Below are 22,850 nucleotides of genomic sequence, written 5' to 3'. Positions count from 1 at the left end.
GTAAAGGACAGGAGAGGGAAGGGATGGATAGGAGTTGTGAATCAATATCAGCTGACTGCTGCTGCAGTGAGGCGAGAGTAGAAACCCTACACCACCACATTTACATTCAGAGTGCCACCAAAAGATAAAGATGCAGGGGTAGCAGTGTCCGAGAGGGAGAGCCATGTTTCTGTTAAGGCTAGTAAGTCTAGGGAATGAGAGATGAAGAGGTCGTGGGCAGCAGTGGATTTTGTAATATTGCAAACAGAGCGTGCATTCCAGAGGGCAGTATTGAAGGAGGATTTAGAGGAAGAGTAACATGAAAGGGTTATGAGATTGGTGAGGTTCCTTGAGTTAGTACGTGGTGGGTTTGCTGAGGTGGGACCCGGGTTTGTAGAGCCATCACCAGCTGCTAGGAGCAGAAGGATAGAAAGGAAGTGACGGTGGGAGTGGGATTTGAAGGTTTTGTAAGAGAGTATGTATATAAAGGATTTAGGAGGAGTTGGTGGAGATAGGCTGGAAAGGTATAGATAGAGAGGGAAGGGGAGTAAAGTGGGGGCAATGAAGATAGTGTCACCAGGGACAGGTGAGCAGAAGGATAGGGATATTTTGGTATTGAGAGACGTTAGAGTGAAAGAGAAAAATAGAAGGGAGAACATTTAGAGAAAATGTGTTTTGTTGTATAAATATGAAGATTATATATATATATATATATACACACACATATACCTATGAGTGTTTAAATCATGGTTAAGGATGCAGTTTGTTAACAGAGGGATTTCAGGTGAGGAGAGATTTAGTGAATTTATTGGTGTGTTTTAATTAATTCATTAATTTAACCGCTGCATTTTTACATTTAAATATTTATCCAGATTTGCTCTCTTTCAGGCACATATTATGTTTAATGTGCCTCTAGGTCATTGGATGATTAGGGATAAAGACTACTGGAGCTGGAAACATAGTTTCTAATTTATCAGAATTTTAATAATATTGTTTATTTTAGCCAGAAATTGTAAGTTCGTTTTCAAGTCCCCACAATTTTCTATAAATAATATAATGATAATCCCTAATGTGTTGACTGAGAAAAGTCAATAGAAATGATGCCCAATAAAAAAGAGCTCCCCAAAAACTTTATCAACAAAACATTTCCAAAACATTTTTAAGATATGAAGTATATAATTTAGCAGGGACTTTCCACATGAAAACTTCCCTAGTAAAATAAAAAAAAATTAAAAAGTGTCTACGTGAACAAAAATAGCAGTAAAATAATCATGTATAAAATTGTGCTAAGACTAAGCATTGAATAATTAATCTACTTAAAGCAGGTAAATAACCTATTGATCATTCATTAACAGAACCTGATTCCGTATGTGTGGCAGGAAATACGATATACCAGGTAAATACATTATTCATTAAACTATTTCTGCATTGTGACGATGCACTGGACCTGGAAAATGATTTTGCTAATTATTGTGTCTAACACTATTGTGATTTAATATATGTAAAAAAAAAAAAAAAAAAGATTTATGACTGTAGAATATTTTATTTTTAGGGAATTCTACTAAAGCCAGTAAATGCTTATTACATTATATTTTTATGTGACACAGCAGACTATACATATATACATATAAATCATTATCAAGTATTATTATTTTAATTTTTTTTAACAATCATTTTTTTTCAACTACTAAATCTGGCAAATGCTTACATTCACACATAATTGCTAATTGTTTCGCCCTCTATCTAGCGTGGATCCACAATCCCACAAGAAAAGGATGTATGCCAAAAGTGTGAATGTTCTGAAGAAGACAAAGATGAGAAATCAGGGCTCTATGCTGTAAAATGTGAACCAATTGTGTGTAAGGAAACCTGTGATGAGGTATGTACTTCTTTATGAGTGGAGCCATTTTGGTTTTCCTACTATTTTTTTTAAAATGTAAGGAATTTCAATTAACTAAATCAAAGTGATGCCAATGTTCTTTATCTATCTATCTATCTATCTATCTATCTATATATATATATATATATATATATATATGGATATATATACTACAACTTGGATTGTATTTGTATTAATTTTCTATCCTTACTATAAATAAATGTAATAACAATTATATACAGTTATAAACAAGAAAAAATGTAGTCTGTACTAACGATGAATTTTTAGATTGATACATTGGGTAATAAGAAAACAAATAATGTTGACCGAGTGTGGGCCGTATAGCGGGGATGGAGATTCTATATCCTTTAGCGTAGGGTGCCTGTTAGTGGTGAGACAATGAGCCCAACCTCAGCTGACTCAGATTTTATTTATTATTTTTATAAGTTGTTTTTATTGCGCATGTTTTCAGGTTTAGCCCTCATGTAATGATCACATAAGGGGCAAGACGTGACACATGTAGGCTAGGTTTGGCATGATGGATACCTCTAGAGTACCTCTAGAGTTTATACTGACTTTTTGACTTTATAATTTAGACACTTGCCAAGTAGACGACTTCCTAGGGGGTGAGGAGATGGGGGTCTGTTCAAAATGTAATGTGTAATGCTGTCCGGCAAATGACATAGTTACTCTAGAGCACACACTGTTATTATATCTTCTCTCACCTCACCCATTTTGACTTTGGAATTGCCTGTTTTTTGTTCTGCAGTTGATAACGTATAACTATTAATCATGTTTATTTTTTTTTATTATTTATAAAACAAAATGGTGCTGCATTAGATATGCATATCTAAGTCCTGAAAGCTGATAACTTCACCCAGCACTGTCTATATTCCTCTCTGATCCTGATGCTTATTGGCATATTATTTCTGGAATCTTTATACCAACGTTACCTATTTTTCTATTTTTTCTATCACTGCCCTACAAAAATAAAGAATATATATATATTTTTTTTAAAAAATCATATTTTTTTTAAAACTTACATATAAAAAGCTAATTGATTTGTCGTAAAAAAATAATAATAATCAAATAAAGAAAATACATTTATAGTATAGCATCTAAAGAAAGTTACAAAAATCAAGGATAATTGAAATATATTTTTTCAATTTCCAGATGGATTGCAGTTTATTTTTTTTTGTTGACTGCATACTCCCCTCTTAAAAAGATAAGCATTTACACTGGTTTTAGATGTCTGAATTTGTTTAGAAATATTAGGCTGTGAGTGGTGGGAAGGAATCTTGGCCCCACTTTAGATGGCCCCACTCCCATTCAAATTGCAACAGATATATATAAGTAATGAGGAAGTGAAACTTTTACATTATCTCCACTGTAGCAGAAGAATCAGGCTTTGAATATGAGGAGATCTATAGTTGTTATTTTTATCAACCTGCTTGGATTTTTTTTTGACAAATAATGGAAGGAATGCTCCGAAAGACTTGGTGTAATGCTTATGGTGTTTAGAGTGTTATGTAAAAGCTTCCCCAACAACTTGCTTTGCAAGAGTATGGTAGCTCATTTCCATTTTACCTGGGTTTTTTGTTAGAGAGAAATAATCAACATCCCCATGCATCGTATTTATGTGTTTTTTTTTTTTATACAGCTGAGGATTTAGTGTACAGGCTAATAATAAGTAAACATCTTGAAGTCATATAATAATTTCTTGTTTTACTATTTTTTTTGTTTTCAGGGCTTTGCTTACATTGTGAAGGAAGGAAAATGCTGTGGTGACTGTGTGCCAAAACAATGCACAGTCAAGGGAGAGAATGATGAACAAGTTGTATTTAAGGTAAACACAAAGGCTTGATATACCTTTAAATAATTACCAAGTGATACCGCGCTCGAAACCAAAAGTATATCTGAATATAAATTTATTGACACAACGTAATAGAATTAGATATAGTTCTCATCTATCTTATGTAAAGAAACACAAGGTATACATATAGATAGCACAATACATTGGTTTCCCACCATTGTTAAATGGCAAGGAAGAATATAAAGTGCTGAGTATGAATTCACCATGTGTACTATCTACTTATACACAATTAAATCCCGAAGATGAAGCTATAGATCTCTTACAAAAAAAAGAATGGCCCATTCCAGGGCTGCACGCTCGGGAGTTAATCCCTTCAAATGGCCCATTTGTTGGGATAAACTGCCAAGTGCACAGCCCCGGATTTACCTGCCTCTATCCAGCTGGTCCAAAGAGATCTCCCAAGGGCATCTGTGTTCCGGATTTATCTGCTTCTACCCCGCTGGTCCAGAAAGATTCTTTAAGAATACACACACACGTAAAATACATTGAAATGTTTGGTTCCTTTCCCTGCTCTCTAAGGAGTTTACACTATATCTAAAACTCACCATGGGGCCTCCTAGGCTATCTATGGGTGAGATCAAACCATGACTATATTTCAGAAACTCTTTTTTTTGTATAGAGTTTTGCACAATTTTTTTCTTTTTTGTATCATACTTTGCTCTTTATTTTTATATTCTCACATCCTTTCTTTTTTCTTTTTTATTATTATTTTTTTCCTTGTTTCTTTTTTTTGTATGGGATCTATAGCCTCATATTCGGGATTAAGGACAAGCTAATAGATTTCCAGACAATGTCTCAGGAACTTTTTCCCTAAAGATGCCCCTTATTTTTACAGTATTCTACTATATGCAGAGGATTGTTGTCAGGCAGTATTGCATATAGGTTGTATATAGTCTGTATTGTACAGGCAAACAGTACAAATTGCACTTTAGACTTATTGTACAGGCAAACAGTACTTATGGTGGTCAGACACTCGGCACTTTATATTTTTTTTTTGCACTTTAATTGTGTATAAGTAGATAATACTCATGGTGAATTCATACTCAGCACTTTATATTCTTGCTTGCACTTTAACAGTGGTGAGCAAACCAATGTATTGTGCTATCTATATGTATACAGTGTGTTTCTTTACATAAGATATATGAGAACTATATTTAATTCTATTAAGTTGTGTCAATAAATTTATATTCAGATATACTTTTGCTTTTGAGTGCCGTATCACTTGGAAATTTTTTTATTATGCGATTTTGGATTTCTAGAGGTGACCCAGATACCTGCACCTTCTGTTTTGATAGAGTGCAAGTACTATTTGGATTTTTTCATACTTTATATATGTTAGAGAGGAAGATATAGGGGGATTCATTTGGATATGATCATTCTGTTCTTGCTACTCTATATGCACTCAAGGATACATGCGTAATTCAGCTTTTCATACTTCTTAGGTAGATAAAACAAGCGCTATTAGCAGGCTAATAAAACACATATGCCAAACGAGGACACATCGGGACAAAACTTTAAAACTAGCTAAAACTGAATATATTCTTCCTGATTAAATAATTTTATGTTATCATTACTATTAATATTTGGTGCGATTACTTCAATCAATGTGAAGTCTTTCTCCTTGGCATACTTACATGTTTTGTTTATTTTTGCATATAATTTATAATATTTCTAACCTTGTCGAAAATAAATAACTCAGATATGTGTCATGTGATAATATGATGGCTTTAAGCAATGTCCCCATCTTCAGATTCAATGATTCTGCTCATTTATAGGTTGGGGAAACGCATCGCCCTGAAGGCAGCACATGCAATTACTATGAATGCGATGAAGAAGATGGTAAACCAATCCTGACCAAAGTGAAAAAGATTTGCCAGGAATTAGATGACTCTAAATGTGAAAAGGTAATTAAAAATATTATCTAATTCAATTCTATACCTGAGCTATTTGGATCTATCTCCATACAGGAATTAATTTTTAGATGATTATAATTGCTCAAGCACCAAAAGATATTTCATTCTACTTTCAACCTTTATTTGCATGTAATGCACGGTGATGTAATTACACAATCAGTAAAATGAATGTTTTGTTTAACACTGAAAGAAGAAAAACTGAAACTACACATTTTTCATAACTCATAAAAACATGTTGCCGTTGGCAGTAGAAGATGTTCACAAAAGCTATTTTTAATGTCTATTGACACTAAAACAGTTACACTCTCAATGTTAATTTGTGGCTTTGTGGGCCTGAAAATTACAGTGGGCTTAATTACAAGATTTAATTTAGTTTTTTTTTCTGAATTCTGTCTGTAGCTAGAGTTTACAACCAAATATAAAATAATCTCCATACATTTATAAACTAAAGAATTTCAAGCATAAAAATAAATCTTCACAAGTAGGATGTGGCACAGAGGCATCCACTAGGAGAACTATAGGGCATAAGACACAAATAATCCATCTTTTGGATTACGGAGTACAGAGAGCCCATTTGTAATTAGTCTAGGGCACATTTGAACCTCTCCATTTGTAAATCAGAGCGGGCAGTGCCAGAGATACCTATGTCACTTTAGGATTTACAAACAGAGCTTGTTATGATAATCAGCCAAACCTGGAAAAAGTTCCTAAAATAGTCCACATTGTTTAGTATTTGATGGAGAATATGTTAATGATTGGATGGTGGTGTTTATTTTTATTTTTTTTTACAGGATACAATCAAATATGATGAAGATGGTTGCTGTCAGACATGTACTCTGAAGACAGGTAACATATATTTGAGCAGTGCATGCATAAAATAATGTTACATCCCAAATGTTCAATATATAACTTATTATGTATTATTTTGACTATGACTATTTTAAGGTATGTACAACAATATTAACATTAGGAGTACGTGATCAATATTTACTTTTGGGTCAGTTTATATATTTGATATATTTGCGTGCACACAGTTGTTTAAAAGGAGCTTGCAAATAAACCACTATTTTCATTTTCAGAAGTCATAGTGGAAGAAAAACCTGTGGCAGGTGGAGACTGTAGTTCTCGCAAGAACTTGACTGTTCTAAAGGAAGATGACTGTGAAATTGAGCTGGAACTCACATACTGTGGAGGACCTTGCATGGGGTCATCTATGTAAGTCACTTTCTTGAAAACTATGTAGATTAGATTATTGATTATATCATCATGTACCCCTGGAAAGTTTTATAAATCTTGTTTATGTCAAATGAACCACAAAAGTTACCTATTTAAGGCCGGAGACCATTATTTCCATAACTGTGGACAGCATAGTCAATATCTACATTTGTGGAGTGTGCTTCAGTGTTTCAGTGAAAGCACTACGCTTAGATTCCAAAACTTTCAGAATGTATGATTTATTCCATGTACCACGGATCCTCTCGCCAATTATCACCATAAATGGATGGATAGAGCCAGTGCTGTTGTATTTTTTTATGATTGCTTAGCGTTCTAACCACTACAACTCAATGTAATGGGTCTGGTGCAAAGAGGCTGTTCTGTCGGCTGACAATTGTAAACACTGCCGTTGTGAGGAAAGGCCTATAGGCCTTTTCTAGTGCGGTCCTGAAATCTTTGCTCATGTTCAGCATTTTCATGCTACGCATGAAGATACCACACGCTCTCCATTGAGATAAATTGATCTAATGAATCTCTATAATGCTACACATGTGCACTAGCTCTCCAATGCTTCCAGTTTTGGATTGTCTCAATTCATCTGTAATGATGATCTCAGCTAGGGTAGGAGTTGTGACTGCGGCAAGAGCTGGCATGCTTGGGGACTAACGGTAAGTAAAACTGCTTTATTTTACTTGTTAAGAGTGGCCCTGAATCTTATAGAGAGGAAGCACTCTAATGTTGTGTTAAAGGACCACTCTAGGCACCCAGACGACTTCAGCTTAATGAAGTGGTCTGGGTGCCAGGTCCAGCTAGGGTTAACCCATTTTTTTTATAAACATAGCAGTTTCAGAGAAACTGCTATGTTTATTAATGGGTTAAGCCTTCCCCCAAATCCTCTAGTGGCTGTCTCATTGACAGCCGCTAGAGGCGCTTGCGTGATTCTCACTGTGAAAATCACAGTGAGAGCACGCAAGCGTCCATAGGAAAGCATTGTAAATGCTTTCCTATGCGACCGGCTGAATGCGCGCGCAGCTTTTGCCGCGCGTGCGCATTCAGCCGACGAAGCGGAACGGAGGAGGATCGGAGGCAAAGATCTCCCCGCTCAGCGCTGGAAAAAGGTAAGTTTTACCCCTTTTCCCCTTTCCAGAGCCGGGCAGGAGGGGGACCCTGAGGGTGGGGGCACCCTCAGGGCACTCTAGTGCCAGGAAAACAAGTATGTTTTCCTGGCACTAGAGTGGTCCTTTAACATGTTTGCACTCCTAATGTTAGCTTGCACCTTTAATTTTGGAAGGGACTCATACCCAATATACATCAATATAATTGGAATATTACTAATTATCTACATTTAATTTAGAACGCTTTAGATGTAATTATTTATGAAACCAAGGGTGTTTTACAAATATTATTGATTTTGCACTGATGATGGGATACAGACAGAGCACTATACAATTAGATATATAAGTATGAAAGAAACAGACTCTGTCCTTTTGGCTTGTAATCATGCAACAATTCTCACATTCCTTCAAACTTTGCAATTGTGCTTAAATAATGCTAGGACACAAACTATGGGATTGGCTACTTAACTGCATGACCATTTTTGAGATCACTTAGGAGGTTTACATACCTCTCATGCTTCATACTTTTCCCATTTTGTTTGCCATACTAACATCACTAATTGCAAGTTTTAATTTTTAAACACATTATTTATTTTGTTATTTATTATTGTTATTTTGAGTGCTTTGTACTCAATCCCCCCCCCCCCAAAAAAAAAACAAAAAACAAAAAAAACCAAACAGAAAAACAGAAAGTTCTGAAAGAAAGCCTGAAAAGTGTTTTTTTTTTGCATGGTCAGGAATCCTGCAGTGAAAGCAGTAATATTTTAAAATTAATTTTCTTTTTTCTTTTTCAAGGTATACCATGGAAGCTCAAGATATAGATCATCAATGCTCCTGTTGTACAGAACAAGAGGTGGTAGAAAGGCAGGTTGAACTCTTGTGTGCAAACGGTAAACGAAGGAGCCACACCTATAAAGACGTGGTGAAATGTGGCTGTGCTGGGGCAATTTGTACACCCTTCTCTGAATCTTCAGAGCTAGCACAAAACCAATATCAAACTCCATCGTAAATGAAGGAAAAAAGAGCAAGGCAAATAACACCTGTTTGAATGAAGAAAGAAGGGATATCTTATGTATATGTTCTTAAAATCTTCCCAAATGTCTATTTTTATTGCAACCACCATAGTCTAGTCAAAAGACGCACACATGGGCCATCTCACAGCTATATCTGGCTCTACCGTAAAAACCATAAAGAACCATTTCCAAAGAGCAAATACACTATTATCAAGACTATTGTGATCCACTGCCTTGCTGTCATTACTATGTTTGTTTTAAATTCTGTTAAATCTTCCACAACATTGTTGGAGATGCTATTATTCAGAAATGCTTTTTGCTCTTGTTTCTTTAACCTTGTCCATTCTTTTTATAGTCCATGTCAATAAATGACAAATGTCGTAGCAATGATGTGATTTGAAGCATTTTCTTTAACCTATATTGCATGAATTTTGGGGAAGAGTGTCCATTCCTAAGGTTTGGGAATCAAAGAATTAATTTGAATAAATGTAAGAGTTGCATTCACATTTTAAGTAGGATAACAGATTCTTAAGGGTTCTTGATCTGTGGGCATGAAGTGTATTTCTGCTTCTACAAATAGGTACATTCCCAGAATTGCCCAAAATATATCTTGTGGCGAAGTACCATATATTTTATTAAAAAAAACAATACAATTTTATTTTCATTGTAAAATAACATGGTATAAAAAAGCAACACAAACATACTGTACACGCAAATCAATCATAGATCATAACAACTTCACCTTTGATTCCGGTTTGTTCCAGGATGAAATAGTAATTTGCAATAAACATATCATATATCAAATTAGATCTATGAGTGCATTCAGAGAGGTTCAAATTTTATTATATTGAATACAATCACTTTGAAAAACGATGTAATGACAAATAGAGGGTTGGTTGTAAATAATAACGTGATAATTGTACCTGACTCACATTATCCAGATGTAAGGTATAGTAAGGCAGGTATAAGCAATTTGCTATATGACTATAGGAAATCACTTTTTTCAGAGATCTGACTAGGATGACTCAGAAAATACACCAAGGTCAGACCCTAGAAATCATGTCTGGTGCTCCTGATGTGTAAAATATATATTAAAAATAAATAAATAAGTAAAAGAGTTAAAAGATGAAGAGAAATGATTTGAGGTCCTCAGAATACCTGGGCAGAGCAAGTGTGGGTTCCTATCCACCACACACATCATTCATTGTAGTGTTGAGGTTTGAAAACATTAGCAGCAGAGCTTTTGCGCAAAGAGAAACACACATCTGTGCAATTGCATACATACAGCGGCAGTCATGCACAATAACATGTATTCCTATATTTAACCCCTTAACCCCCCAAACTTCTGGAATAAAAGTTAATCATGACATGTCACACATGTCATGTGTCCTTAAGGGGTTAAAAAGGTTTCAAAATCCTTGCCTGAAAATTATAGACCTGTGAGCTAAACTTCTGTAACTGTGAAAATATTTGTAGGGCTATTAAGGGATAATATTCCGGAATTCATTGGGAAGAACTTTGTTATTTGCAATAATCAGCATGGTTTTATGAAACATAGGTCATGTCAAACTAACCTAATTGCATTCTACGAAGAAGTAAGTAGAAGTATAGATCAGAGTTTTGCAGTGGATGTGATCTACTTGGATTTTGCCAAGGCATTTGATACGGTTCCTCACAATAGGTTAGTCTTCAAACTAAAAGAAATTGGTCTAGATGATTATTATTGTTCTTGGGTAGAACATTGGCTTAAGGATAGAGTACAACGAGTTGTCATTAGTGATGTACCAAACTGTCCGACGGCGAACAGTTCCCGGCGAACTTAGCGTGTTCGCGTTCGGCGCGGCGGGCGGACACATGCGCAGTTCGATCAGCCCCCTATTCGTCATCATTGGGCAAACTTTGACCCTGTGCCTCTCGGTCAGCAGACACATTCCAGCCAATCAGCAGCACTCCCTCCCTTCCACACCCTCCAACCTCCCTCCCAGCATCCATTTTCGATTCATTCTGAAGCTGCATGCTTAGTGAGAGGAGGGAAAGTTTAGCTGCTGCTGATTAGATGGGAAATTGATAGCTAGGCTAGGGTATTCAGTGTCCACTACAATCCTGAAGGACTCATCTGATCTCTGCTGTAAGGACAGCACCCCAAAAAGCCCTTTTTAGGGCTATAACATCAGGCTGCTTTTTTTTTTTTTTTTTTCCTGTGTAATGTAATTGCAGGTGCCTGCCTGCCAGCTTCTGTGTGAGGTTCACATTGGATACTGTGCCTACTTGCCCAGTGCCACCACTCATATCTGTTTTAACAATAGGTTCGGTTTACATTTAAAATAAATATTTTTTTTTCACTGTAATAGAAGAGCAGTTGCCTGCCTGCCAGCTTCTGTGTGAGGTTCACATTGGATACTGTGCCCACTTGCCCAGTGCCACCACTCATATCTGTTTTAACAATTGGTTAAGCTTTAGATTTAAAATAAATAATTTGTTTTCACTGTAATAGAAGAGCAGTTGCCTGCCTGCCAGCTTCTGTGTCAGGTTGGATGCCTTGCCCATTTGCACAGTCAGTGCCACCACTCATATCTGTTTTAACAATTGGTTAAGCTTTAGATTTTAAAGAAATCATTTTTTTTCACTGTAATAGAAGATCAGTTAGTTGTCTGCAAGCGTCTGGGTGTCAGGCCTACTTCAGCGTGTGCTCTGTAGACCTGTTCCCGCGTGCTTTGACAGTTGCCAATCATATTTGGTGTCTCTATAGCGTGCTTTTAAAACCAAAATTTGTTTTTCACTGTTATAGATTGAATAGCAGTTACTTGTCTTCAAGCGGGTGTCTCAGGCCTACAGTGTGTGCTCTGCAGAACTGTTCCAGTGCACATTGCCAATCATATCTGGTGTCTCTATAGCGTGCTTTTAAAACCAAAATTTGTTTTTCACTGTTATAGATTGAATAGCAGTTACTTGTCTTCAAGCGGGTGTCTCAGGCCTACAGTGTGTGCTCTGCAGAACTGTTACATTTCACATTGCCAATCATATCTGGTCTCACAGTAGCTTGCACGCATAGTACCACTAATCCCCCAAAAAATGACAGGCAGAGGCAGGCCACCCCGCAGGGGCCGTCGTGGTCGTGGTGCTGTGATTCCCTTTTGCCCTAGAATAATGCCCAGTTTTCAGAAGCCACGTACCCTGAACTTGAAAAGTTCTGAGGACTTAGTTGACTGGCTAACACAGGACACCCAATCTTGTACAGCCTCCGCTTGGAACCTTGACGCACCATCCTCCTCCAGCTTAGCTTCAGGCACCTCTCAAGATAGCACTCACCCGCCTGCCGCCACCACCAAAACTAGCACCACAGCCGCTTTACTTGGTATGTCAGAGGAGTTATTCACACACCCGTTTGAAGAAATGAGTGATGCGCAACCATTATTGATAGAGGATGTAGATAACAGGGATATGTCTCAGGCAGGCAGCATTAAACACATGGAGGTACGGTGTGATGATGATGATGTTGTACCCGCTGCTGCTTCCTTTTCTGAGTTGTCAGATACAAGCGAAGCGGTTGATGATGACGATGCGTCCATGGATGTCACGTGGGTGCCCGCTCGGCAAGAAGAAGAACAGGGCGAAAGTTCAGATGGGGAGACAGAGAGGAGGAGGAGACGAGTTGGAAGCAGGGGGGGGGTCGTTGCAAGGAGCTAGTGGCACAGTCAGACAGCATGCATCGGCACCCGGGGTCAGCCCGACAGCACGCCAATCAACGCATGCTGTGTCCACCACCAGAATGCCGTCATTGCAGAGCTCAGCAATGTGGCATTTTTTTTGTGTGTCTGCCTCTGACAACAGCGATGCCATTTGCAACCTGTGCCAAAGGAAACTGAGTCGTGGGAGGTCCAACACCCACCTAGGTACAACTGCTTTGCGTAGGCACATGATCTCACATCACAAACGCCTATGGGATCAACACATGAGTACAAGCAGCACGCCTACTCTAAGCCGCCATCCTCCTCCTGGTCCAGCATCTTCAGCCACGTCAACCACTGCTGTCCTTCTTGCCCCCTCTCAACCATCCGCCACTCCGTCTCCCGCCTTGAGCAGTTCCCGCTCATCTGCCCACAGTCATGTGTCTGTCAAGGACATGTTTGAGCGTAAGAAGCCAATGTCACCAAGTCACCCCCTTGCCCAGCGTCTGACAGCTGGCTTGTCCGAACTATTAGCCCGCCAGCTTTTACCATACAATCTGGTTGAGTCTGAGGCGTTCAAAAAATTTGTAGCTATTGGGACACCGCAGTGGAAGGTACCCGGCCGGAATTTCTTTTCACAAAAGGCAATCCCCAACTTGTACTCGATTGTGCAAAAGGAAGTCATGGCATGTCTGGCACACAGTGTTGGGGCAAGGGTCCATCTGACCACTGATACCTGGTCTGCAAAGCATGGTCAGGGCAGGTATATCACCTACACTGCGCATTGGGTAAACCTGCTGACGGCTGACAAGTAAGGAATGCGTTGCATTGCAGAGGAGTTGGTGACACCGCCACTAATTGCAGGCAGTCCTGCTGCCACCTCCTCTACTCCTCCTACTCCATCCTCTTCCATAACCTCCTCGGCTGAGTCCTCTTGTGCCGCTGCTTCTTGCTCCACATCAACGGCACCCCCCCAGCTCCCCAGGTACTATTCCACATCCCGGATACGGCAGTGTCACGCCGTCTTGGGATTGACTTGCTTGAAAGCAGAGAGTCACACCGGACAAACACTCCTGTCCGCCCTGAACGCACAGGTGGAAAAGTGGCTGACTCCGCAGCAACTGGATATCGGCAAAGTGGTGTGTGACAACGGAAAAAAATTGATAGCGGCATTGAAGTTGGGCAAGTTGACACATGTGCCGTGCATGGCACATGTGTGCAATCTGATCGTACAACGCTTTGTGCATAAGTACACAGGCTTACAGGACGTCCTGAAGCAGGCCAGGAAGGTGTGTGGCCATTTCAGGCGTTCCTACACGGCTTGACCTGTGGCCTGAGCTATCCCAATTTGCGATAGAACTTCTGGCCTGCCCCGCTTCAAGTGTCCTGTCAGAAAGGACCTTCAGTGCAGCAGGAGGTATTGTCACTGAGAAGAGAAGTCGCCTAGGTCAAAAAAGTCTAGATTACCTCACCTTTATTAAGATGAATGAGGGATGGATCCCGAAGGGACTGACACTGGGCGATACATTCGCTTAAAAAAGGCCTCATGAGATGAGCTGCCTTGGGCTAAAAATGGTCCACACGCTGCTGTATTTTAGCTCTGAATGACGTTTGACTTGCGTGACTTATCCGCCACCAACTAGGGTTCAAGCCGCCATGTTTTAGGGCACTTTCTGCCTGTGAAACAAACATCAATTTTTCTGGCCGCTGCTACAGCAGCGGCTGCAACAATACCAAATTTTTCAGGCATGTGTACATGCCTAATTTTTAGGCCCACTGGTGCAGCACTGTGGCTTCAAAAACCAAACCAAAAATTAAAATCCTCCAAGATGGCACCAATATACCAGTGGTCTAAGCATCTTCCCACCTTGGCCTAAAAAGGGGAGGTGATTCAACAATTAAAAATTTCTGCCATTTACACGTCCACTGATAGGAGACGCGGAAGGTATTAAACTGATATGAACAATACTCCACTCCTATCAGTAGGTCCGTCCCATTGTGATTTATGCCCCCCACCCACCGCGCAGGGATGGGGGCCGGGGGGGAGGAAAGTAGGCCCCCCCATTGTGATTTATGCCCCCCACCCACCGCGCAGGGGTGGGGGCCGAGGGGGGGAGGACAGTAGGTCACCCCATTGTGATTTATGGCCCCCACCCACCGCGCAGGGGTTGGGGAGGACAGTAGCTCCCCCCAGTGTGTATCATGGGCTTTGAGGACAGGTGTCAATCCATACCTGCCAAGTTACCCTATGTAGGGGGAACAGTCTCTATTCTGCTCTGTGTCAGTGTGTATCATGGTCTCTGTGAACGGGGAACAGTCTCTATTCTGCTCTGTGTCAGTGTGTATCATGGTCTCTGTGGACGGGGAACAGTCTCTATTCTGCTCTGTGTCAGTGTGTATCATGGTCTCTGTGGAAAGGGAACAGTCCCTATTCTGCTCTGTGTCAGTGTGTATCATGGTCTCTGTGGACAGGGAACAGTCCCTATTCTGCTCTGTGTCAGTGTGTATCATGGTCTCTGTGGACGGGGAACAGTCTCTATTCTGCTCTGTGTCAGTGTGTATCATGGTCTCTGTGGACAGGGAACAGTCCCTATTCTGCTCTGTGTCAGTGTGTATCATGGTCTCTGTGGACAGGGAACAGTCCCTATTCTGCTCTGTGTCAGTGTGTATTATGGTCTCTGTGGACGGGGAACAGTCTCTATTCTGCTCTGTGGCAGTGTGTATCATGGACTCTGTGGACAGGGAACAGTCCCTATTCTGCTCTGTGTCAGTGTGTATCATGGTCTCTGTGGACAGGGAACAGTCTCTATTCTGCTCTGTGTCAGTGTGTATCAGGGGTTTTGAGGACAGGTGTCAATCCATATCTGCCAAGTGACCCTATGTAGGGGGAACAGTCCCTATTCTGCTCTGTGTCAGTGTGTATCAGGGGTTTTGAGGACAGGTGTCAATCCATATCTGCCAAGTGACCCTATGTAGGGGGAACAGTCCCTATTCTGCTCTGTGTCAGTGTGTATCAGGGGTTTTGAGGACAGGTGTCAATCCATATCTGCCAAGTGACCCTATTGTCAGGGTACCTGAAGCCTCTACTTCTAAGAGAGGTAGAGACTTAGAAGTTTATCCGTCCGGACGGCATGTCTCCTCGGTTCCTCGCGGTTCACCCGGTCTTGCAAACGCCGGCCGCGAGGGATCCACTTCCTTTTATAGCAGGAGGCTCAGAGGCCGACGTCATGACGCCAACCCGGAACACCCTGTCACTCAAATCAGTGGAGACGAATCAGGACTCGCCGGAGGCGTGTCTTCTCTCCCTAACCAGCATACTTAACAGTGGCTATCTCATTTACTCATTGCCCTGTCGTGGTTCTAGTCCGCCTAGTCACACAGTGCTTTGTTATTCTCTAGTCTTTTGGTTCCGACCCGGCTTTGATATTTACTCTCCTGTCTTTCTGTTATCCTTGACCCGGCTTGTCTCTCGCTTACCTGTCTTCTCGTTCCCTCGACCTCGGCTTGTCTCTGACCATTCTATCGTAGTTATACGTTAAGTCCGGCCATTCTAAGGACCGGTATACGTATCTGCTACTCTTTGTACTCTGCGTGTTGGATCCCTGACCCGATCCTGACATTACGACAGGGCCATGGATCCTGCAGGTACAAATTGTCAGCTTGGTTCTCCTGATCCTAGGTTTGACGCCATGGATCATAGGATGGATCAGATGGCTCTAGCACTACAGGCGCTGCTGTCTCGTCCTATTAATCCACCTGAAGAGATGCGTAATATGTCTGCTTCTTCTGTGGGTTCAGGGCTAGAGGTAGTTACTGTAGGTGCTTCTTCCCGAGTTACCCCACCTGTACGTTATGCTGGTTCTCCTGAAAGGTGTCGTGGCTTTTTGAACCAGATTAGTATTCATTTCGAACTACAGCCTCGTTCATACCCTACTGATAGGGCAAAAGTGGGATTTATTATTACCTTACTCATTGAGAAAGCTCTGAGATGGGCTAATCCGTTGTGGGAGAATGATAATCCATTAGTCTATAACTATAATGCCTTTGTAGCTGCTTTTAAAAGAACTTTTGATCCCCCTGGCAGGAGGGTCAATGCAGCCAGATTACTGTTGCGTCTTAGACAAGACAACCAAACACTTGTGGATTACGCACTAGAGTTCAGGTCTTTGGCGGCAGAGGTAAAATGGAATGAACAGGCCTATATAGACGTATTCTTAAATGGATTATCTGATGTAATACTTGATGAGGTAGCGACAAGAGAGCTTCCCGAGAATCTGGAGGACTTAATTTCCTTTATCTCTCGTATTGACGAACGTCTAAGGGAGAGACAAAATACTCGAGATAGAACCGGTAAATCTTCCTTTACACTAGCACCATCATTTCAAATTTCTGAAACCAAAAATCCACAGGTTTCAGAACCTATGCAGTTAGGCCTTACTCGTCTATCAGAGGAGGAGAGACAGTACAGGAGAAGGGAGGGACTGTGTATGTATTGTGGGGCCAGAGGTCATGTACGTTTGAGCTGTCCCAGTCGTCCGGGAAACGCTCGCACCTAAGTTTCTCTAGAGGACAGACCTTGGGTGTTTCGATTTTGTCCTCTACTCATAACTACAAAGAACATAGACTCCTATTACCGGTCTCTTTAACTTGGGAGAAGGGAACTTTAGAGACTATGGCATTGATAGACTCCGGCGCTGCTGAGAGTTTTATCGACCAAGAGTTTCTCACCAAACACACTATCCCATCCCAGTTAAGGAAGACACCCTTGGCTGTTGAAGCCATTGATGGTAGACCTTTAGTTGAGCCTGTGATTTTCCGGGAGACCATACCTCTTTACTTAACTACTGGTATTCTACACAAGGAGGAAATATCCCTACTACTCATTTCATCTCCTTCTGTTCCCATAGTCCTGGGATACTCCTGGCTTAAGAGACATAACCCCGTTATAGATTGGAGATCAGGGGAGATAGTTTCGTGGGGTCAGGATTGTCAAGAGAATTGTTTAAAGAAAGTGTCACCTCTTTGTAGTGTCAACTCACTTAATAACGCTACCGACTCTACCAAGGTACAGATACCGTCCCTGTATCAAGATTTAAAGGCAGTATTTGACAAAGGAAAGGCTGATACCTTACCACCACATAGGCCTTTTGATTGCAAAATTAATTTACTTTCTGGTACCATGCCCCCCAGGGGTCATGTATACCCTTTGTCTACGAATGAAAACTTAGTTCTAGAGGAGTATATTCGTGAGAACCTAGACAAGGGGTTCATTAGAAGATCCTCCTCTCCTGCTGGGGCTGGATTTTTTTTTGTTAAAAAGAAGGATGGTTCTTTAAGACCCTGCATTGACTACCGAGGTCTTAACAAGATAACCATCAGAAATGTATATCCGATTCCCTTGATCACCGAGCTTTTTGATCGATTAAAAAGTTCTAAAATTTTCACTAAGTTAGACCTTAGAGGTGCTTATAATTTGGTGAGAATTCACGACGGTGACGAGTGGAAAACTGCATTCAATACTCGATATGGGCACTATGAGTATACTGTAATGCCTTTTGGTCTCTGCAATGCCCCGGCGGTATTTCAGGACCTTATTAATGAGGTTCTTAGGGAGTTTCAAGATGACTGTGTGATTGTATACCTTGATGATATACTTATACATTCCAGGGATATTGAGACTCACCACGGACAAGTCAGAAGGGTTTTACACAAACTTCTTCAGCATGGCTTATACTGCAAACTAGAGAAATGCAGCTTTGACCAATCACAAACTACCTTTCTTGGTTATGTGATTTCTGGGGAAGGGTTTGAAATGGACCCGGAGAAGCTCCAATCCATATTAGATTGGCCTTTACCTAAGGGTCTCAAGGCTATCCAGAGATTTATTGGTTTTTCCAATTACTACAGACGTTTCATTAAGGGATACTCCTCTATCATTGCTCCCATCACCAATATGACCAAACAAGGGGCTGACACTAAGAATTGGTCTACTGAAGCACTTCTGGCTTTTAAGACACTCAAGGAGCTGTTTGCTTCCGCACCAATTTTAGTTCACCCTGATACTACACTACCTTTCCTACTCGAAGTTGACGCTTCTGAGACAGGTATAGGTGCTGTTCTGTCCCAAAGGTTGGGTGTAGATAAACCATTACATCCTTGTGGATACTTTTCCAAAAAGTTGTCAGGTACTGAAAGCAGATATGACATTGGTGACAGGGAACTACTAGCGGTTATAATGGCCTTGAAGGAGTGGAGACATTTATTGGAGGGTACTTTGCATCCTGTTACTATTTTGACAGATCATAAAAACTTATCCTATATTGGAGAGGCTAAACGACTATCATCTAGACAGGCTCGTTGGTCCATATTTCTCACTCACTTCAACTACGTACTCACATATAGGCCAGGTTCTAAGAATTCTAAAGCCGACGCCTTATCTCGCCAGTATGAACCTGCTGCCGTATCTGAGCCGGTTTTGTCCTCTATAGTACCCAAGTGTAACATTATTGCTAACACTACTCTCAAAGTCCATTCTCCGCTACTTGATCAGATAAGGAGCTTGCAGCATCTGGCACCTAGACTGACTCCGGCTTCCAGACTTTTCGTTCCTCCTGAACTCCAATTGGAGCTCTTACAGTGTCTTCACGAGAGTAAGGTGGCCGGTCATCCGGGTGTTCGCAAGACGTATTCTTTGATCTCCAAAGATTTCTGGTGGCCTTCGCTACGGAAGGATATTAAGGATTTTATCGGAGTTTGTGTGGTCTGTACTAAAACTAAATTACCGCATTCGCTTCCTTGTGGCCTTCTGCAGCCTCTGGAAATTCCTGGCAAACCTTGGTCCTGTGTGGCAATGGACTTTATTGTGGATTTGCCTGTTTCTAAAAAGCACACTGTTATCCTCACCGTAGTCGATAGGTTTACCAAGATGGCACATTTCGTACCGTTGCCTAAACTCCCGACTTCTCCTGAATTGGCGGAAATCTTTGCTAAAGAAATTTTTCGCTTGCATGGGATTCCCTCGGAGATCACTTCTGATAGAGGCTCCCAATTTGTTTCACGCTTTTGGAGATCATTCTGTTCTCAATTAGGCATCAAATTGAATTTTTCCTCCGCCTATCATCCTCAGTCTAACGGAGCTGCCGAGCGTACCAACCAGAAGATTGAGCAATACCTACGTTGTTTTGTTTCCGATCACCAGGACGATTGGGTCGGTTTGATTCCTTGGGCGGAGTTTGCGCACAACAATCTCGTTTGTGACTCTACGCATTCAAGCCCCTTCTTCATGAACTATGGCTTTCACCCATCTATTCTTCCCTCGGTTTCTCCTTCCCAAGGAGTGCCGTCGGTTGATGTCCATGTGGCCAATTTGAGGAAGTTGTGGGATCAGACTCGACAGATTCTTCTACACAATTCTATGCTGGTTAAGAAACATGCTGACAAACGTAGAAGGGCGGCTCCGAATTTTGCTCCAGGCGATAGAGTTTGGTTGAGTACTAGGAATATTCGCCTTAAAGTTCCTTCCATGAAATTCGCTCCTCGTTATATTGGTCCCTACAGGATCTTGACTCGAATTAATCCAGTGGCGTATCGTCTAGCTCTCCCAGCCGCTTTACGCATCCCAAACTCCTTTCACGTGTCATTGTTGAAACCTCTAATCTGTAACAGATTCTCCTCCACAATCGCCCCTCCGCGCCCTGTTCAGGTGGAGGGTCAGGAGGAGTATGAGGTTAACTCCATTATTGATTCTCGTGTCTCCCGGGGGAGAGTACAATATTTGGTTAACTGGAGGGGTTATGGTCCTGAGGAGAGGAGTTGGGTACCACAAGAGGATGTTCATGCTCCTCACCTTCGCAGGGCATTTCACTCCCGCTTTCCATCTCGCCCCGGCTCCTTCCGCCCGGTGGGCGTATCTGAGAGGGGGGGTACTGTCAGGGTACCTGAAGCCTCTACCTCTAAGAGAGGTAGAGACTTAGAAGTTTATCCGTCCGGACGGCATGTCTCCTCGGTTCCTCGCGGTTCACCCGGTCTTGCAAACGCCGGCCGCGAGGGATCCACTTCCTTTTATAGCAGGAGGCTCAGAGGCCAACGTCATGACGCCAACCCGGAACACCCTGTCACTCAAATCAGTGGAGACGAATCAGGACTCGCCGGAGGCGTGTCTTCTCTCCCTAACCAGCATACTTAACAGTGGCTTTCTCATTTACTCATTGCCCTGTCGTGGTTCTAGTCCGCCTAGTCACACAGTGCTTTGTTATTCTCTAGTCTTTTGGTTCCGACCCGGCTTTGATATTTACTCTCCTGTCTTTCTGTTATCCTTGACCCGGCTTGTCTCTCGCTTACCTGTCTTCTCGTTCCCTCGACCTCGGCTTGTCTCTGACCATTCTATCGTAGTTATACGTTAAGTCCGGCCATTCTAAGGACCGGTATACGTATCTGCTACTCTTTGTACTCTGCGTGTTGGATCCCTGACCCGATCCTGACACCTATGTAGGGGTAACAGTCCCTATTATGCTCTGTGTCAGTGTGTATCATGGTCTCTGTGGACAGGGAACAGTCTCTATTCTGCTCTGTGTCAGTGTGTATCAGGAGTTTTGAGGACAGGTGTCAATCCATATCTGCCAAGTGACCCTATGTAGGGGGAACAGTCCCTATTCTGCTCTGTGTCAGTGTGTATCAGGGGTTTTGAGGACAGGTGTCAATCCATATCTGCCAAGTGACCCTATGTAGGGGGAACAGTCCCTATTCTGCTCTGTGTCAGTGTGTATCATGGTCTCTGTGGACAGGGAACAGTCTCTATTCTGCTCTGTGTCAGTGTGTATCAGGGGTTTTGAGGACAGGTGTCAATCCATATCTGCCAAGTGACCCTATGTAGGGGGAACAGTCCCTATTCTGCTCTGTGTCAGTGTGTATCAGGGGTTTTGAGGACAGGTGTCAATCCATATCTGCCAAGTGACCCTATGTAGGGGGAACAGTCCCTATTCTGCTCCGTGACAGTGTGTATCATGGTCTCTGTGGACAGGGAACAGTCTCTATTCTGCTCTGTGTCAGTGTGTATCAGGGGTTTTGAGGACAGGTGTCAATCCATATCTGCCAAGTGACCCTATGTAGGGGGAACAGTCCCTATTCTGCTCTGTGTCAGTGTGTATCAGGGGTTTTGAGGACAGGTGTCAATCCATATCTGCCAAGTGACCCTATGTAGGGGGAACAGTCCCTATTCTGCTCTGTGTCAGTGTGTATCAGGGGTTTTGAGGACAGGTGTAAATCCATATCTGCCAAGTGACCCTATGTAGGGGGAACAGTCCCTATTCTGCTCTGTGTCAGTGTGTATCATGGTCTCTGTGGACAGGGAACAGTCTCTATTCTGCTCTGTGTCAGTGTGTATCAGGGGTTTTGAGGACAGGTGTCAATCCATATCTGCCAAGTGACCCTATGTAGGGGGAACAGTCCCTATTCTGCTCTGTGTCAGTGTGTATCAGGGGTTTTGAGGACAGGTGTCAATCCATATCTGCCAAGTGACCCTATGTAGGGGTAACAGTCCCTATTCTGCTCTGTGTCAGTGTGTATCATGGTCTCTGTGGACAGGGAACAGTCTCTATTCTGCTCTGTGTCAGTGTGTATCAGGGGTTTTGAGGACAGGTGTCAATCCATATCTGCCAAGTGACCCTATGTAGGGGGAACAGTCCCTATTCTGCTCTGTGTCAGTGTGTATCAGGGGTTTTGAGGACAGGTGTCAATCCATATCTGCCAAGTGACCCTATGTAGGGGTAACAGTCCCTATTCTGCTCTGTGTCAGTGTGTATCATGGTCTCTGTGGACAGGGAACAGTCTCTATTCTGCTCTGTGTCAGTGTGTATCAGGGGTTTTGAGGACAGGTGTCAATCCATATCTGCCAAGTGACCCTATGTAGGGGGGACAGTCCCTATTCTGCTCTGTGTCAGTGTGTATCAGGGGTTTTGAGGACAGGTGTCAATCCATATCTGCCAAGTGACCCTATGTAGGGGTAACAGTCCCTATTCTGCTCTGTGTCAGTGTGTATCATGGTCTCTGTGGACAGGGAACAGTCTCTATTCTGCTCTGTGTCAGTGTGTATCAGGGGTTTTGAGGACAGGTGTCAATCCATATCTGCCAAGTGACCCTATGTAGGGGGAACAGTCCCTATGCTGCTCTGTGTCAGTGTGTATCAGGGGTTTTGAGG

At 41.9% G+C, this 22,850-nt stretch overlaps 1 protein-coding gene across 1 annotated transcript in view; it reads left to right on the top strand.

The window, feature by feature from the left end:
* The window catches only part of LOC134578531 (mucin-5AC-like), a 52,084-nt gene extending 42,716 nt beyond the window's left edge, over positions 1-9,368 (top strand). The window contains exons 36-42 of the mRNA XM_063437512.1: positions 1,335-1,375; positions 1,727-1,858; positions 3,606-3,704; positions 5,507-5,635; positions 6,436-6,490; positions 6,724-6,859; positions 8,770-9,368. Of these exons, the coding sequence (XP_063293582.1) occupies positions 1,335-1,375; positions 1,727-1,858; positions 3,606-3,704; positions 5,507-5,635; positions 6,436-6,490; positions 6,724-6,859; positions 8,770-8,983 (806 nt within the window). The 3' untranslated portion in view covers positions 8,984-9,368. The remainder of the gene's footprint in view (positions 1-1,334; positions 1,376-1,726; positions 1,859-3,605; positions 3,705-5,506; positions 5,636-6,435; positions 6,491-6,723; positions 6,860-8,769) is intronic.
* The last annotated feature ends 13,482 nt before the right edge of the window (positions 9,369-22,850 follow it).

Source organism: Pelobates fuscus, chromosome 12 (genome assembly GCF_036172605.1).
Source record: "Pelobates fuscus isolate aPelFus1 chromosome 12, aPelFus1.pri, whole genome shotgun sequence".
NCBI lineage: Eukaryota > Metazoa > Chordata > Amphibia > Anura > Pelobatidae > Pelobates > Pelobates fuscus.
Note: the sequence above shows the minus strand (reverse complement) of the source record. Positions and strands in the feature narration are given on the sequence as shown.